The sequence below is a fragment of the Fusarium sambucinum genome, chromosome I (assembly GCF_050947815.1).
Source record: "Fusarium sambucinum isolate potato_lamoka chromosome I, whole genome shotgun sequence".
NCBI classification, from domain to species: Eukaryota; Fungi; Ascomycota; class Sordariomycetes; order Hypocreales; family Nectriaceae; genus Fusarium; species Fusarium sambucinum.
In genome coordinates this window covers 7,891,636-7,909,293 of record NC_139294.1, presented here as the reverse complement: position 1 = coordinate 7,909,293, position 17,658 = coordinate 7,891,636, and the positions used below count along the sequence as shown (strand labels likewise).

Here is a 17,658-nt window from a genome sequence, read left to right as displayed (position 1 = left end):
GGAAACTTGCGTAAATAAAACATTGTCCTCAGGGTATCATAAAAATTGATCGCTGAAGCATAACAGACGAAATTAGTAGGTCATTTTATGCTCCTTAGGCTATAGTTCTTAGACTATTTAGGAGGCCATTCGTTCTGCTACCCAGGAGTCAGTCAATGTGTTATGATGGTCAATTCATATGTGGCAAACCATAAGTGGTATTTGTAAAAGAAACATAGCTTCATCTTAACAATATTCCTCCAGAAATACTAGTCAATTTCTACCCAACTGTTTACTGCTTAACACGATAGAATCGCAAAAATACCCCCTGCTGCTGAAGCTGGAGGACAACTACATAAGGCAGCAGAAATCCATTGGCAATCAATGTTGTTGTGATTGATATCTTGGTAGACAATGCCGCGTCAGTTACATCAATGTTGCTGTAAACGCTTTTGACAAAATCGGCTACCGCATTACCAGGTCGAGGAGAGGTAAAAGTAATCTCCCCAGTTGCCGTGCCATTTCCAAGCTTCGTGAGCAGAAGCGTAACCAACGTGCTATCACTAGTACTAACAGTAAAGCAGTCCGAATCTTGAAAGAGCTGAGCAGGCCGGGCCCATGTATTGGTACTGATCTCCCATACAAAACCGGGGCAGAAGCTAATTCCTGAGCCAGAACTCCAGAATATGAAAGGCTTCTTCAGGAACTGGATAGCAGTGATAGTTGTGTTTGCAGCCAGATTCGGAATGTCGCCGTCACAGTTCAATTTCTTCTGTGGGCTCCAGTTGTCGCCATCGGTGCGATAATCTGAGTACCATATTGTTTGGCTGGCGTTATCAACCCAAAAGAGGCGCATCGCAGAACCGTCGAGTAGTACCAATGGGCTGGGACTTGTCTGAGGCCGAAACGTCATTCCCTTGTTCAGATTTGACACAGATACAGGCGTCGCAAAAACATTCCCCGTGAGCTTCGCGTACCAGGTTCCGTCGTTTCCAGCTCCATTGAAAAAGCAGTACAAGGCATCGTTGAATACAACAGCACTAGGGCTTGTTCCAGCAGCCGCGAAAACGCCTTGAAGCTGTGTGCCGCCGACAAAGGTGCCGTTACCCCAGTTGGAGCTGTTCCACTTGACTCCGTTGAAAGAATTCCACTGGATAACTATTTCATTTCCGCCGCTGGCACAGAAGAAATTATACAACGTATCTCTGTACACGGCGGCGCTTGGTGATGTTTTTGGCACATATCGGTAGCCTGAGTTGGTGATGTCTGTCTTGGCAACAGCAGACCAGTTGGATCCATCAAACTTGGTAAAATACGTGACAACACCTCCAGCATCGTTGTAAAAGAGATACAGGGCGTCGCGAAAGACAACAGCAGCGGGGGATGTGCCCTGGGCTATGTTGAGAGCTCCTGCGCCTTTCCTGTTCACGTTCATGATGGATGCCCAGGTGACTCCATCGGCAGTGGATGTATACCACAAGCCATCAGAACCAGAACCGGCATAAAATACGTAAAGGGTATCTCTAAAGATTACTGAAGCAGGAGATGACCCAGGGTATAGATTGATGCCAGGGACAAAAGTAGAAAGAAGTTGTTGACGACTCAAGGCCATTTTGTTATTGTGTGATAAGAGAAGATCAAGTATGTAGGGCTGTTGGAGAAGGATGCATAAAAGACCAGAGTCAAGAGATTTTATAAGTTTTTCAATTGCTCTAGAAGCATACAATTTGTAAGGAGATAGCCTGGCTTTACTTGAACACTGCTTCTAAATTATCTGGCGGCATCGTTTTTTGTTCACCGATTATTCAGAGGCTGGCTGAAAGGCTTGGGTGGTCTGCATATCTAGTCCCTATCTACAACAAATAAGCGAGATGTTTTTGAACAGTCAGCGATGACCAGCCAATCATAATCTGCGCTTCTCGAAAGACGTTGTCGATAGTTCACTGGTAAATCTGAAACTAGGGTCTTCTGTGTCGGTCTAGAACTGTCCATCATAACAGGGAACAGAAGCAATAGCTAGAAGCGTCTTTGGATATCCTGTCAAACGAGACAGTGGCGTTTACGATATCGGATTAGTGGTCAGTAAAGTATCGCTATTCAAAGCATGTTCCAGGTAAACATATGTCGGCAGATGTCTCTGCGAATAATCGCCAGGTCTGTAACAATGAGTAGACCAGCGTGGTGAACCAATCTTGTGATATTGGCTAACAAAGACTACTTACGGAATCTCAAATGGAGTCGTTGACAACATCTTGTCTGGCACACCATTCTCCCAAGACATGGCCAGTCAAAGTAGTTCAGTACCAACTGTGATGATACACGTATGATCTGCATTGTCTAAGGAATAAATCAAGGAAATAAGGACAAGAAACTTGCTGAAAAGTCTGACATTATGAACCCAAAACGCAGATATCCTCACAAGGACGAATCATGAGACGCCAAACGTTACAATCGTCAACTTTGAGGCTTGAAATTTGGGGGCCGTTTTTGTTGTTTAGAAACTCGGACAAGGGGCTGCATCTCAAATATCCAATCATTCACATCAACTGCAAAAATAACATGTCAGCCTGCGTCATGGCACAGGGAGAGATTAGCGTAGAGCCTCATTTCGGGATTTCCATGTGCAAGATAAATAGAGAGTAACCTTATGTGCTTCCTTAATTTCAAGTTTAACGACCCTGTTTATCAACTTGTGCCATACAGACCCTTGCCTGAACTTGTAAGTCCATTCCCATGTAGTAGTGACGGCGACTAAAGGGCATTCCCAGATCATATCGTTTAATCAACATGCCTTTCTCAATCACAGACCTGACCAGAAGGGACAAAACAGCCGAAAAGATCCCAACAAAGGGTAAAGGTCTCGGTCCCTTTACCAGCCCCTCCGGCTACGCCACTATCCTGTGCTTTCCCATCACGATTTGGCAAAGCCGACGCAACACTAAGAAAACAGTTGAAAGCCTCAGAGAGGCTAGACAGCAAGAGACAGAGCGCAGAAATGCTGAAACACAGCAGGAGTTCCAGGAGGAGCAGAAGCGCAGGGAAATGCGTGAGAAGAGTGACGCCAATCGTGGCGGCCTGGGTCCTCAGGGACCACCGAGAGAGAAGAAAGTTCCAGAGGTTGAGCCGTTAGATCCCAGATTGGAGAGGGACCCCGAGAACCCGCGTAACTGCGACGAGACGTGTGGAAATGCCTTGGAGAGCACTTGTCCTATTCATGATAGGAAGCAATCTTCTCGACCTACAAGTCCTGGACTGTTGGCCATCTAGATAGTATTCTAAGGAGAGTCAAGATCGTTCATTGTGGTGAATTATCTGGTTATAGCACGGTTTCAAACACTTTGTAGCGCTGTGATACTCTGGTCATGATATCAACTTTGAAGAGTATCTGCCGTAGTGACTTGTGTTTGTGGCATAACAGAGTTTGAGATAACAGCATACTGTGAAAAGTCTGAACTTTCGAACTGGAAGCCCTCAACACCATGATGCAACAATGATGGGACTACCTGAAAAAGGGACGCATAACTTTCGATAGGGGTTAACATAGTGAACAGCAAGCACTTACACAAGGCCTTAGCGATATTATGATGAATTACTAGCGTTAAGAGCATCCAATCAGAGGTTTCGTGGTCTAGTTGGTTATGGCATCTCGCTCACACCGAGAAGGTCCCCGGTTCGAGCCCGGGCGGAACCATTTCTTTTGCTATTTGGATACTATACCAGTATCCAATGATCTCTACTTTTTGCCTACAATGTTGGGCATAACCATTGAGCTTCCCTTGACCGATGATATATGGTTCAAGTAGAAGAAGGCGTATCGTTACTGTTATTCTGCCATAGTACTTTTGAACTCAACTGGGTTGGCCAGGATCTGAGAAGTTCTCAGTACCAGATACCTCAAGTCATGAGACATGTACACCATGCCATGATATCTGAATGTGTCTGAAAGTTTCATGCGCGCCTTCGTTACAGCAAAATGGTACAACAAGACGAGGAGCATGGAAAAAGAGAAGATAGCCCTATCGACTAACAATGTCTGAATCCCAAGCATGCCCCATCAGTAGGCAGCATGACACAATGGGTTTCTCACAGGGTGTATGACTTAGTCAAACCCCCAAATAGTCCTTTGTATTAAAAACTAGTCAGAAGTTTATCATAAGTAGGAGGTCATGGATGCTAAAAGTGATGTTGCTTATATCACATCACAGTCTGGGGCAGAGTATGCAAAGAACCAGAAATTCCAGTCTATGACACCTATGAGTTGTAAGAAGAATTAAAGGGATTCCGTTCAATTTGACGACATGTAGGCATAGGCTTTATACCGTGAACATGGAAAGTCGAATGATGCAAGTCCAAGTGCATTATTAATACATTCGTCCGTTCGGACACCGAAGTAAGACGGACGAATCCTTCCGCCCCCAACACCCCACATAGTCATTCTAGCTCGTCCGCTCTCTGTCCGTTCTTCGTCCGTTCCTTCAACAACACCGTCAACAATTTTCACAACTCACTTCTCCGGTACTCACTCATCTCTCTCACACCCATTGAACCTCTTCTTCGGCCGAAATCAATCCGAAAATGTCAGAGTCCGCTGTCAAACGTCGCAAGGTGCGGAAAGGTACCCGCAGCTGCTGGGAATGTTGGTACGCCTTGCGCCATCAGTTCTACTGTCACTAATACATTCAGGTCGTCGTCGTAAGATAAGATGTCAATTCACCAATGAAGACGATCCGATCTGTGTTGGATGCACTCAGCGAGAGACGAATTGCGTCTCGCAAGAATATGTCCCTGCACCTTCTGCCGCGCCTCAAGACAAGCGTCTTGCACAGCGCCTTGGACGATTGGAAGAGTTGATGGAGAAATTTGTGGACAATGAATCTGAATCGAGAAAACGGGCGTCTATACCATCGCCTTCTGAGTCTGAGGGGGCACCGTCGACATTGGCACGTTTTACGCAACGTACTGTTGATGTCTTTGAGTCCTCGGCTGTGGACAATGCGGCCCAAATGACTCTCAACCCAAGCGATACTTCAAATCCAGAGGTAATAATACGGCAGACAGCAAGATATACCTCTCGTTCGGCAAAGGCAGCCAACGTCTCTGCTCAGCTTCACGCGCTATTCCCATCTCAACAGATCTTGTATGCCATATCGCAGCGAAGTCCCGGCGCACGCTTCGTCCTCAATTCGTTCTACTCCCAGCAGGATCAACTGGACGGAAAGCCTGAGCCTCTATCAGCACTTGCCCAGATCCCACCGATTACTAGCCATCCGTCTATTCTAGCTAAACGCCTTATCCAACTGGCTATATGCCTGCAACAAATGCCGACCTTCTTCGACGGGAGTACTTTGGGTCTAAGTAAATCGCCTCGTGAAACAATGGAGGAATGGATTGCTGTGACGGGAAGACTTGTCACCTCAGACGATGACTTTGTCGGTTGTTTAGAGGGGTTAGAGTCTCTTATTCTGCACAGCTTCTACCAGAGTGACGCAGGGCATCTGCGGAAAGCATGGCTAACATGCCGTCGGGCTCTCAACATGGCTCAATTGATGGGCATCGACCGAAAAAACGCAAAGATAATTCGCTCAGCCGATCCCGAGTACAACGAGAAGCATCGTCCTTCACCACCGGTAATCTGGTTCCGCATCAATTGTAACGATCGTTATCTCTCTCTCATCCTCGGCCTCTCGATCGGTTCCAAGGACAACTGGTTTGCCGAAGACGACGCTCTCATCTCCGACGCACCGAGCGACAAGCTTGGCAAGATGTACGCCATGATAGCTGGCAAAATTTCCGATCGGAACGACTTGCAAGGCAGCGAGGCATACGTTCTGACCCAATCGATTGACCTGGATCTTGAAAAGACACACTCTCAAATGGATGAGATGTGGTGGAAGACTCCTCACTTGGCTATCTGCTGCGGATCATCTGACGCTTCAGGGGATGGGATGGGTGTTATAATGCTACAAGTGCGACACTATACGCTGCTTCTAATGCTCCATCTCCCATACCTCCTTCGCGACCGTGGCCAGCGTCGATATGAATACAATCGCTCTACATGCATGCAAGCAAGTCGCGAGATACTCGTACGCTTCCTGGAGTACCGCAGCTGCTTCACCAAAGCTGTGTCGGGTCGTCACGTCGACTACTCGGCTCTCGTAGCAGCTATGACTCTCCTGTTAGGCTATCTTGGCTGGCACTGGCCCGGCTACGAAACGGAGAAAGAGCAGGATAGAGATCTAGCAGAGCGAACCATGGAGAGGATGCAGGAAATGGGGTCGTTGAACAATGACACGCTCTGTGTTGAGGCCGCTGAAACGATCCTCCAACTTTTGCCAATTGTTCAAAGACAGCCAGGCACAACCGGAGAAAATATGCATCTCCACGTACCTTTCCTAGGAACAGTAAACATTCACCCGGGGCCAACACCTCCAGCGTCTACAACCAGCATGATTGCATCCAACAGCACCACACCGAGTGGCAACAGTGTTGGAGACGCCATGTCACAGTTCCCACTTTCCTTCAACCCCCCTTCGTTCACTCAGGACCAATGCGAATTACCCACTACATGCCCCTTTGAGGGAACCTCTCCTGATGTGGTGAGCTTCAATTGGCCATGCTTCACTGCGGATCCAGAAGATTGGGCGTTACAGGGTGTCGACACAACGTACTGGAACATGCTTAACAATAATGTTGTAGGGTGAATGAAGGATTTGATGAACAGCGCTGTATGTATCTGATTATATATAATATTTATTTATACCCAAAAAAGCAATACCCAATAAAACACCTAACGAATGCATCCATACCAGGACAAAAGGAAAAGTAATAACAAAGGGACTGGGCTTGTCTAGCCAGGGGTATCTCCATCAGGTTTAATCCTCCTCAATGAACGCCACAAATGAGATGTAGTTATCAACTCCGTATCCAGCTGATGCAATGCACCGAGTTTGCAGAGTCATGCAGGTCGTAGGCCGTGTATTTACTCTTCCAAACCTTCCACCAAAGCCTCGTGGTCAACAGCGACAGTGGTAACCTGAGCTGGTGCACCCTTTCGTCGCTGTGCTGCCCAGTACTGGTGAAAGCCGGGAATGGCACCAGGCTGGTTGATGCCAGGCGACCGACTGAAACACTTGTCTTTGGACTTTTCAGCAGATCTCGTGGGTATGTTCTCACTTGCTGTTGTCGAGGACCAAGGTCTCCAGCCAACCCATTTTCCTATTCCTCCTGCAGAACCTCCAGCAGAGCCCTGTGTGGTGTCTGAAGGAGCGGGTGATAAGGACCTGTTGGATCCAGGCCTGTTGAGTGGGTTGGACACATTACGACTGGCAGGAAAACCGGCGAAATTGTCGCGGAGAGCGGCAGTGCTTCGCTTGGCTGCACCTCTGTAGAGTGTGGGCTGTGCTATGACACCCGTAACGACAGCTTCAGCGCCACCAAGCGGTCGAAGTGTGAGCTGGCTTGGCCGCGCCTTGAGGGTGTGGATATCGAGACCTCCACTGAGAGACATGATGGACTCATGCGATAGGGCCCGGTGGATTCTTGGGCGTGGCATGTAGTCGTCTCTGTTGTCTTCTGAGCTTTCGATTACAGAGCTCTCATCTATTGATGGCGTATTACCAAGGTCTGGAGTAACTGCTCGAGAAACACTTTCGTCTTTCTCGTCCTCATCCTCCTCGTGGATCACATCATCGTTGAACTGACGTGGGTTCGGAGGTGGTGTGCCAGGGTCGAGTTGGAGGGAAGGTGCTTGAAGACTGAATGCTGAAACGTCGGACGGTCCTTTACGGTGAGTCCGCCATGAGGGCGACGTGAGGTCGAAGCTAGTAGCTGGTGACATTGGGTAGTCGCTGTCGCCAAAAGCAGAGTCGAACAGTGAGTTTCGCTGATTCGATCGCGGTGAACTGGGGACAGATGACGCAAAGTCGGAAGGTTGCTCTGAGAGCATGGACCATCTCTGCTTGGGCATTGAGATGACAGAGTTAGGCTCCTTGGTGTTGATGGAAGCGACAGGCAAGGCAGGGCCTAAACTCCAGCGAGCGGAAGATCGGGGTGTTGATGTGCCTGAAGCTGGCGAGGGCGAGAACACGCTCGAGTTCAAGCTTGCCCGCTTCCTTCTAACCTTGGCCTTGTCGGTCTTGGGCGTGACATGATAGTGATGGTGGATGTGAAGCTCTTGGGAATATCGAGGTGTGTTCGGTGGCTCATAAGCCTCGAGTTCGTCCTTTAGAGTGGAGTTTCTGCTGTCGATAACAGGTTGGTGGTCGAGAAGCTGTTCTCGGAGGGTCTGGATCTCGTCGTTGGAGTTGAGCAGCATCTCCCGCAACTCGGCCATGCCCAATTGCAGGTTGGCGTTGTCTTGGAGGAGATCCCTGACGAAATGATTGACGACTGGGTTCCCTGGCTTCGGTTCCTGGAGTGTCTTGGATGCAGCTGCACCTTTGAGACGACCCGCAGCTGTGTTCAACTGTTTCTCGACCCGTCGCTGACGTTCCATTCGTCCAACGACCTCGGCATGTCGTTCACGCTCCTCACGGGCCTCTTCTTCCATTCGTTCCAACTGATCTTGCATGTCCATGATACCACGCTGCGCCTCCTTGCAACGCTGAGCATGAGATCGAGCATCCTCCTTGGTTGATCTCAATTCGTGGTACAGGTCATCTTGTTCTAGTTCGAGGAGTTGTATATGCCGCTCCGCATCTTCGGCTCGTAGGACGGCGGATTCGAGTTTTCGCACGGCCTGCTGAGACGAGAGTAAACTCGCTTCGAGAGTCTTGATCCTTGTATCGGATTCGGAGACGGTATTGTTTAGCAGCTCAAGCTGGTCGAGCAGGTTCCTGTTTTCTTCGATTTTCAGGGCATTCTCGGCCTCGAGTTCCTGCTTCGCCATCTCCAAGTGCTCTATCCTGGATGAAAGACTGAGACGGTCCCTCTCAGCGTCGGCCATATATGCTTCATGTCGGGCGAGTAGGGCCTACAAGGGAGACGGACAAGTCAGCAGCGGAAAACTTGATGGGGCATATTGACGTGTCTAGCGGGGACTGGCATGCAGGACACGCGGGAGGTGTTTAGGCGGTGGGAGGGGACATGCATGCATATTAAATAAAAAATATGTAGGAGGAATGCTCCGGAGATTGAACTATTTGTTCCTTTCAAACTTACCTGGCCAAGTTGGGCAGCAGTATGAACATCTTTTTCCACTGTTTCTAGGATGGTGCAGTTTCTTTTGAGAAGCGCGCAATCGATTCGTCCACAGCAGCAGGTCATTTCTGCCAGCTGTGGCTCTTGGCCAAGATCGGGCCTCTCCATGGTGGGAGGCCTTGGGTTTGTGATTATTGGGATAAAATATGGTGTTCGCGAAAGGTGACGAAGATGGTGGGAGAAAGAGTGAGATTGGTCGGCAACATTATAATTAGGTTGGATTGAAGAAGAGAGAAGCTAGTAGTCGAAGGACATAAGGCGGAAGAGAGACGTTTAGAGCATGATTATGATGATTTGACGTTGCTGGTCTTCGAGTAGAAGGGAAAAAGACCAGGAAAAGATGCGATACGATACGAACTCGTCGCCGTTTTGGATGGAAACGGCTGGTGTTTGTGTTTATCGAACCCGAACCTAAACAAAGAGGGTCTTTGTTTTGTATGGCTCTGATGAACTATAACTGGCTGCGGTTATTGATTGATTGGTATGGAAGTGGGTAGCCCTCCCGCGCGAGTCTAATTTGGTCCGGTAGGTGTGGAGTTTGTGTTCCTGACTTAGTGTGATCGCCGAAGATGTTATTTTTCACTCAAGATAGCACAAAGAAAGTAAACAAAAGAGCATTTGTAGAAGATGTATTATAGTGAGGTAGAGATCCCCTGTGTTTGTGTACGTCAGAGCGTGATCAAGGCAGATGAGGCCTTAAAGCAGACCGGTTCATTACCAGCCTCCCCGAACTAGACAAGCCATGTGATCTGCTTCAGCAATCACTGGCTGCGAACAACTGCGGGCAAGGTAAGGCGCGGTACAGGGGATCTAAGCGAGCAATTTCAGGCACTCATCAGGGGCGCGGATCTCTGTTTAGGTTAGTTTGCAGACATTTTGCAGGGAAGACGTGTTGAAGGACAGCGATAGTCTTCATTTCCTTTTGCGGTATTTGATTGGATCGTAAAACAAGGTTCCTTTTGGCTGCCGCCTTGACCGTTTTGGGGGAGAGTGGCAGTTCCGCTTACTGATAGAGATAGATATGGGGAAAGAAGAAAAGCAAATGACGACAACTTCAACGGAGACCACGTGACTTACAAAGCAGTCTAGGGTAGCAGCTTCACCAACAGAAACTCTAAACTCCATCAACTAACGGTAAACGTCTGTGATTCATCATCCTTTCTATTCACCGCCTGCTATCGCTTACGTCGGCAGTCAATAGTGGCATCATGTCTCTTTAGTATGAGACGCGGGGTCTGCCGTTTTGCTTACTTTTTACTGCAGACATGTTGTACTGCATGCAGTGTCTTTTGTAACAAACTGATGGGGCCTTTCTCTGCAATTAACATGTCGTCATACAAACTCACTCCATCAAGAGCTTCGACCACTAATATTCGTCTTATTGTCATCCCCCACATTATCGTCTGCAGGCATGGATGATTTGGAGCTTCTTTAGGTGGTGATGCTTGCGTTTTGGTCGGGCACGTAGAAACTGGTGTCGCAATGGCGCCCATGATCCGTTCTTTCCCTCTCGGCTCTCCCACTGCGTTTCCCATCATCCCACCTCCCCTCCCCAAAGCTTCCCCTACTTTAATACGACTTGATGCGTCCTTACCTTTCCTCTAGAATACTCCAAAGCTTTCGCACAGCTCGGATACAGACTCCTCTTCCTCTAGCAAAGCCCTTTTCCACATACAGAGCAATGTCGCAAGAATACAAGCTCAAGGGTCTATCGTCCCTGTCTCTTTCTCCCGGCTCTAAGCAGGAGGTCGAGGTTGAGGGTATCGAGGATGGCAAGGTTCTCCTCGTCAACACCGGAGGCACAACACAGGCTTTAGGAGCCAAGTGTACTCACTACGGTGCACCTCTGGCAAAGGGTGTGTTGACCAATGATGGTCGTATCACATGTCCCTGGCACGGAGGTATGTAATCCGACAATTATTGCATAGCGTTGCTATGAGTTCTGGTCCCTAAACTGGTTGGAGATCAAGATGCATCTGTAACTCACGCTGATCAATCGTCTAGCCTGTTTCAATGCAAAGACTGGCGATATCGAAGATGCCCCCGCCCTTGATCATCTCCCCGTTTTCAAGGTCGCCGAACGAGACGGTGCCGTTTATATCACTGGAGAAGAGAGCGCCATCAAGTCTTCCAAGAGACAACCCAACGTCAAGTGTGCCGGATCCAGCAGCGCACAGGACGAGCATGTCGTCGTCGTCGGTGGTGGCTCAGGTACATTGGGTGTTGTCGAGAGTCTTCGCGAGAAGGGTTGGAAGGGAGGAATCACCGTCGTGTCTAACGAAGGAAACTACCCAATCGACCGAACGAAGCTGAGCAAGGCTCTCTTGACCGATCTTGACAAGTTGACCTGGCGAAACAAGGACTTCTATGACAACGGCTCCATCAAGTTCGTCGATGGTCAAGTCAACAACGTCGACTTTTCTGGTCGCTTTGTTACAACCGAGGCTGGAGAGAAGATTCCTTACACCAAGCTTGTCCTAGCGACGGGTGGTACTCCCAGGCGACTTCCCCTTGACGGATTCAAGAACCTCGATAACATCTTCACTCTGCGTAGCGTTAACGACACGAGAAAGATCGTCGACCAGATCGGTAACAAGGGTAAGAAGATTGTGGTTGTCGGATCCTCCTTCATCGGAATTGAGTGCGCAGTTGCTACAGCCAGTGACAATGATGTGACTGTCATCGGTATGGAGAATGTTCCTCTTGAAAGGGTTCTTGGTGAAAAGGTTGGCGCAGGCCTTCAAAAGGCGCTCGAGGGCAAGGGCGTCAAGTTTTACATGGGCGCGAGTGTCGACAAGGCAGAGCCATCTTCATCTGACTCATCCAAGGTCGGTGCTGTGTGCCTCAAGGATGGTACCAGGCTGGAGGCAGACCTTGTTGTTCTCGGAGTGGGTGTCTCCCCCGCGACCCAGTACCTCAAGAACAACAGCAACATTAAACTTGAGGATGACGGATCAATCAAGGTTAATGACGACTACTCAGTTGCCGGTCTTCAGGATGTTTACGCTGTTGGCGATATTGCTACGTTCCCTTACCACGGGCCTGGAGGCGAAGGCAAGCCGGTTCGCGTTGAGCATTGGAACGTTGCCCAAAAGGCGGGTCGGATCGCTGCCAACCACATCGTCAACCCCGGTGGAAAGACGGAGCACTTTATTCCCATTTTCTGGTCAGCTTTGGGCGCACAGCTTCGATACTGCGGCAACACGATGGCTTCTGGGTGGGATGACCTTGTTCTTGACGGTAACCCAGCCGAGAACCAGTTCGTGGCATATTACTGCAAGGGCGAAACAGTTGTTGCTATGGCTAGTATGGGCAGGGATCCTGCCATGGCGCAGAGTGCCGAGCTGATGCGGGTGAATAAGATGCCCACCAAGACGGAGCTCCAAGAGGGGATCAGCGTCGTCTGAGTGTCTAAGATCTGCGGTATGGGAAATGATAAGTAAATGACTATCTATGATAATAGACTGACTTAATAATTTATCCTCTTGACCGTGATGGTAGTGAAGCCTTGTTAATTGTGGCTTCCAGCTCTACATAAAGCTCATGTGGAGGAATAAAACTTGGCGGCGGGAACCAGACGATCGGGCGAGACTATGATGAAGCTATGAACTCAGATCGAGATGACAGGCTACGGATACAGAATAGGAAATGTTTTAGCGGCAATAGAGCTAGTTTCAGAAGATAATTCCGGGTGGCCCACTGAAACTTCAACGTTTTTGTTCCATCCCCATGTTTTGGGCTGTCGATTCTTCCATCTGCGAAAAGTCAATGACGTCGCGACAGGGATCGTCATAACTACATCAATGGAGCATAACCTCCTCTTGTCCTCTGAACCTCTTCTGATCCACCTTCGGTACCTTTTATCGGTCATGCTGACGAGTTGAGGCCGAGCGATACTACCTATGACGGGTGGACCTTTGCAGAATGAAGTCATGATGGCTTGTATTCTTATGGTTAAATACCACGAGTTGTGCGCCCATCAAGGTTGCTTTTTGACTCTGGTCGCATAACAACCAATTATAATACAAATTTATTAATACGATATCAATCAAAAATGGCTACTCAAGCTGCTTACGGTGTCGAAAAGATCGTTGGGCATAGCGATAATGCTATCACGGCGCAGGATGTTACTTCGTACCAAGAGACAGGCGACCATAGCCAGACGATGAAGGCTTTGGCCTGGATGGGCAAGAACAAGGTTGAGATGGGTATGTTTTACTTCTGCACCACTTACACGTTGTCAAGCACTGACAATCCCCTGCAGTCGACGCTCCCAAGCCCAAGGTCATCGAAGACCGCGATGTCATTCTCAGAGTCACAGGCAGCACCGTCTGCGGTTCCGACATGCACCTTCTCCACGGCACAGTTATTCAGCTCTCCGAGGGTGACATTCTGGGCCACGAGTTCTGCGGTGTCGTTGACCAAATCGGCGCTGGCGTCACGGGCATCGATGTCGGAGGACGCTACGTCGCCTCGTTCCAGATTGCTTGCGGTGACTGCTTCTTCTGTAAACAGAAGCTCTCGTCGCAATGTGAGAAGACCAACTCAAACACTACTGAGCGTGCCATGTACGGTGGACGTACCGCGGGCATGTTTGGTTACTCGCATTTCACTGGTGGATTCGCTGGTGGTCAGGCTGAGTATGTTCGTGTTCCGCTTGGTGATGTGAACTTGTTGAAGATTCCTGATGATGTTCCTGATGAGAAAGGTAAGCCTTGTCTCTTGTTCCCTGTCGAGAGTTACTGCTAACATGGACAGCGCTTTACCTGTCTGATGTCTTGGCCACATCTTACAACGCCGTCAAGGATACAGCCGTCTACCCCAATGACTCAGTCGCCATCTTCGGTGCCGGCCCCATTGGTCAAATGGCTGGTATCTTTGCCCTCAAGGAAGGCGCTAGTAAGATCATCTTTGTCGACACGGAGCCTCGCCTTTCCTTTGTTCGCGAGCGTTGGCCCGCACAGCACAAGGACAAGCTGGAGCTAGTCGACTTCAAGCAGCTGTCTCATGGTGTTACCAACAAGCCTACGGTTGTGAGCCGCCTCAAGGAGCTTACCGGCAACCGCGGACCCGACTGCGCCATTGAGTGCGTGGCGGGCGAGTACCCCAAGGGCTGGATGCACACGATCGAGCTGGCCATCGGCGCCGAGACAGACACTAGCGAGATTATCAACGAGATGATTGAGGGCGTTCGCAATTACGGCCGCTGTGGTGTGACGGGCGTATACGTCGGTTACACCAATCACTTCAACATTGGATCGCTGATGGAGCGTGGCATTCGACTCATCGGTAACGGTCAGGCCCCCGTTCACAAATACTGGGGAGAGCTTCTTGAGATGATCCAGAAGGGTGAACTTGATCCTGCCCAGATGCTGTCGCACCGTGTCAGATTAGAGGATCTTGACAAGGTGTACTACAAGTTTGAGAAGAAGGAGGATGGTATGCAAAAGGTGTTTGTGGAGACCAAGTTTTCTTTCCCTAGAGACCCTAGCACTCCCGCTCTCACAACTTATTAGACGGGGTTGATACCATACGGCGTTGGTGAGGATGGAGGTTAGGATATGATGATCCTCTGAGTTTTATTATGAAGTAATGAAGAATCTTATTAATGCATTGCCGTGTCATTGTTGCGTGATGTCATGATTGATCTTGGTTGTTGATGGGCACCGGACCAAAGCACCGTCACTGGTCTGGTCTCAAGAGTTCTCTAGACGAGATATACTTCTAAAGTCAGGTAACGTGGGTCACTATTCTGACTGTAAGTCTAGTCATGATGAGTAAAAACCTACATCATTCGGCGCCTTCGAAGGTAATTGATGTAGCGCTGAAGGGCGAATATAGATAGTCCAGACCAAAGTGAATGATCAATCTGTCTTGGCCCATAGCACGGTAAAGCTTACAGCTAATACTAGAACGATAGTTTAAGCCAAAGGGTATTGGCCTGGTGAGAACGGGATATTTACGTAAGCTTAGTCTGATATGTCTTAAAAGGTGTCGATGTGTTTAATGTGATGGGTTCTGAGGTGATCTTCAATGCCCGCCCGCTCTTGTGTTTTAGAGGACCCTGGATTTAGCGCTTATAATCAGCGGGTCGTAGTGGGCCTAGTCCTGGAAGGCGCTGAACGTGCATCAATTGAATGTATTTGTCAGCTTCTTACTGTCGAAATGATTCAACATCTCGACTTCAATTATTCTTGTCTTTCAGAGAGACCCTCTGCGGAATTGCAGTGATACTCTTACATCCGAAGTTGACCAGGCCTACCACAAAAATGGCAACTCCAGAAGACACAGATTCCATACCTTCAAACCGCCGTAAGGGTAAGTGAGTTCATCTCAATCCGATCAACTCAGCTAAACAATGAACCAGCCTGCGATTTGTGCTTCACAAAAAAGATCAAATGTGATATGCTAAAGCCCGACTGCTCAAATTGCATTCTTTATAATACAAGTTGTCGCACCAGTATCATCAGACGCAAGCCCAGTTCGACGACGAAGGGTAGAATAGCCAAACAGCAACAAGAGTGAGTGTCTTCATCGCTCACTTCTCAACAACACTAACACGAGTAGAAATAATCGGCCAGAAGGTCTTGAAGCCCGGCTAAAACGTATAGAAGAGCACCTAGAGCTTGTTCTCAATGCTGCCAAAGATGCACAGTCAGCTAAACCACCAACATGGTCACCGGAGAGCCATTCCAGCATTGCCGATTCATCAGAGTCCGTCCCTAACAAGGGTGGAATCGACCAAGACTTGGCAAAACTAGGCGTTTATTCTTGGAAGTTTGATCCTGTTCGCCCAGTCGTCTACGAAGGCCCTCAGCCAAACTCACTCGACCTCCCTCCCCTCGAAGAGGTTCTCCCTATAGCGAATCACTACTTTTCCACTTTTAATACCGTAATCCCACTTTTCCAACAACCAGAGTTCATGAAACTTCTCAGATCGTGGTACAATCAACCGAACACACGCGACAGAGCAAGGTGGGCAGTCATACAATGCGTCATGGCAATCGGGTACCGCACGCCTCAACTTTCTCTCACTAACAGCCAAGCGGTGCATGTTGAAAGGGCGGACCAGTGTTTGCGAAATGTCCAAAGCGTCGTGTCGGAACTTGTTACACGCGAAAACGATTTGCTCGGTGTACAGGCCCTGTTGGGCATCGTGATGCTCTTCCAGAACAGTCGCGATCCGAAACCTGCAGGTGTGATTATTGGGACAGCCTTGAGGTTGGCACATAGATTGCGATTACATTCGCATGAAGCGGCGATGAACTTTCCTGCTGCCGAAGCTGAACATCGATCCCGAGTGTTTTGGATTGCATATGTTTTGGACAAGGTATGTTGACTAGTAACCTTTCACCAATTTGACTGACAGGTGTAGGATATTGGCTTGAGAGGAAACACGCCTTCATACCAGAACGACGAAGACATCGACATTCCCTTACCCACCATAGCGCCAGCAGACAGTGCAGGATTAATATGGACGCAAAATGGGCAAGTCCATTTTAACTACCACCGAAGACGTGTTGAACTTGCCTACATAGAAGGCAAAGTCTACGATCTCCTTCACTCCAATCGAGCCAGTCGGATTACACCCCAAGAGCGTCAAAGAAGAGTAGCACACCTCCAGTCTATGCTTGATCAGTGGTATGAGCGTATCCCGCAGGCTTTCCATATAGAGCACGTTGCTGCGACTGTGGGACCGAGCCAGCTCGTGCAGATGACCAAGATGCATCATGCATTTTTATTGACTGAGGTAATGATACATGGTATATACAGTTATAACAAAGATTGGCAGAAAAGGATAAGCTCTTTTGGACGAGATACGATATCTGAGGGAGATCAAAACGGTGCAAACAAGGAACAGGCGCCTCTGCCAGAGGGCTGGAATCAGTGTGTTGATGTGAGCAGGGGATGTATGAAGCTGTTTCAGGAAGCAACACCGACAGAGTGTCTAGTCTGGTAAATCTCTTCCCTTGACTACTCATTCTTAAACTAACTTCTTCAGGCAATGCAGTTACTCCCACTTCTCAGCCCTGATAGTTCTCCTTGCCAATATGATTCTCAACCCAGGACACACATCAATCCATACCGATCAGCACATCTCAATAAAAGCACTCGACTTGTTCGATAAACTCCTCAAGATTATAGACGATGAAGCATTCAAGGCACTGCGTTCTGTCGTCGGGGACCTAAGTCAGCGAGCGCAAGAAGCTGTGGCAGCGCATCGAAAGCATCTCAAGAGTCTGGGCCAGGACATCTACGAGCCGATTGAAGTTGAAGAGGCAGTCGTGCAGGAGCTAGACTTTTTGCCCACCGATGATACGTTTGAGAATATGGATGGACCATTTGCTGGGCTGGAATCGGGTGTGGAGTTTGATGTTCTTGGGTTTGGGCAGGATGGTAGCGGAATTGGGTTTGTAGATGGGGACACGAATACTTGGTTCTTACCAGGATGAGGACAATTGTAACTATCCGCGAGAACTA

General features: G+C 48.8%; 7 protein-coding genes across 7 annotated transcripts; 5 read left to right on the top strand and 2 right to left on the bottom strand.

The window, feature by feature from the left end:
• Nucleotides 1-271: 271 nt before the first annotated feature.
• On the bottom strand, nucleotides 272-1,591 carry FSST1_005308 (uncharacterized protein; the record flags this gene model as incomplete). The annotated part of the gene is made up of 1 exon (XM_083231569.1): nucleotides 272-1,591. The coding sequence occupies one exon, from the start codon at nucleotides 1,589-1,591 to the stop codon at nucleotides 272-274; it is 1,320 nt and encodes a 439-aa protein (XP_083088738.1).
• A 1,175-nt stretch (nucleotides 1,592-2,766) lies between these two features.
• On the top strand, nucleotides 2,767-3,246 carry FSST1_005307 (uncharacterized protein; the record flags this gene model as incomplete). Its single annotated transcript, XM_083231568.1, has 1 exon — nucleotides 2,767-3,246. The coding sequence occupies one exon, from the start codon at nucleotides 2,767-2,769 to the stop codon at nucleotides 3,244-3,246; it is 480 nt and encodes a 159-aa protein (XP_083088737.1).
• Nucleotides 3,247-4,554: 1,308 nt separating this feature from the next.
• On the top strand, nucleotides 4,555-6,680 carry FSST1_005306 (uncharacterized protein; the record flags this gene model as incomplete). Its single annotated transcript, XM_083231567.1, has 2 exons — nucleotides 4,555-4,615; nucleotides 4,663-6,680. The coding sequence occupies 2 exons, from the start codon at nucleotides 4,555-4,557 to the stop codon at nucleotides 6,678-6,680; spliced, it is 2,079 nt and encodes a 692-aa protein (XP_083088736.1).
• A 278-nt stretch (nucleotides 6,681-6,958) lies between these two features.
• FSST1_005305 (uncharacterized protein) lies at nucleotides 6,959-9,285 on the bottom strand (the record flags this gene model as incomplete). The annotated part of the gene is made up of 2 exons (XM_083231566.1): nucleotides 6,959-8,950; nucleotides 9,139-9,285. The coding sequence occupies 2 exons, from the start codon at nucleotides 9,283-9,285 to the stop codon at nucleotides 6,959-6,961; spliced, it is 2,139 nt and encodes a 712-aa protein (XP_083088735.1).
• Nucleotides 9,286-10,858: 1,573 nt separating this feature from the next.
• On the top strand, nucleotides 10,859-12,584 carry FSST1_005304 (FAD-dependent oxidoreductase; the record flags this gene model as incomplete). Its single annotated transcript, XM_083231565.1, has 2 exons — nucleotides 10,859-11,078; nucleotides 11,182-12,584. 2 exons carry the CDS (start codon nucleotides 10,859-10,861, stop codon nucleotides 12,582-12,584), a joined length of 1,623 nt encoding a protein of 540 aa, XP_083088734.1.
• A 647-nt stretch (nucleotides 12,585-13,231) lies between these two features.
• On the top strand, nucleotides 13,232-14,693 carry FSST1_005303 (chaperonin 10-like protein; the record flags this gene model as incomplete). The annotated part of the gene is made up of 3 exons (XM_083231564.1): nucleotides 13,232-13,385; nucleotides 13,442-13,885; nucleotides 13,936-14,693. The coding sequence occupies 3 exons, from the start codon at nucleotides 13,232-13,234 to the stop codon at nucleotides 14,691-14,693; spliced, it is 1,356 nt and encodes a 451-aa protein (XP_083088733.1).
• Nucleotides 14,694-15,446: 753 nt separating this feature from the next.
• FSST1_005302 (transcription factor domain-containing protein) lies at nucleotides 15,447-17,630 on the top strand (the record flags this gene model as incomplete). Its single annotated transcript, XM_083231563.1, has 5 exons — nucleotides 15,447-15,495; nucleotides 15,545-15,698; nucleotides 15,745-16,507; nucleotides 16,553-17,133; nucleotides 17,180-17,630. The coding sequence occupies 5 exons, from the start codon at nucleotides 15,447-15,449 to the stop codon at nucleotides 17,628-17,630; spliced, it is 1,998 nt and encodes a 665-aa protein (XP_083088732.1).
• Nucleotides 17,631-17,658: the final 28 nt, after the last annotated feature.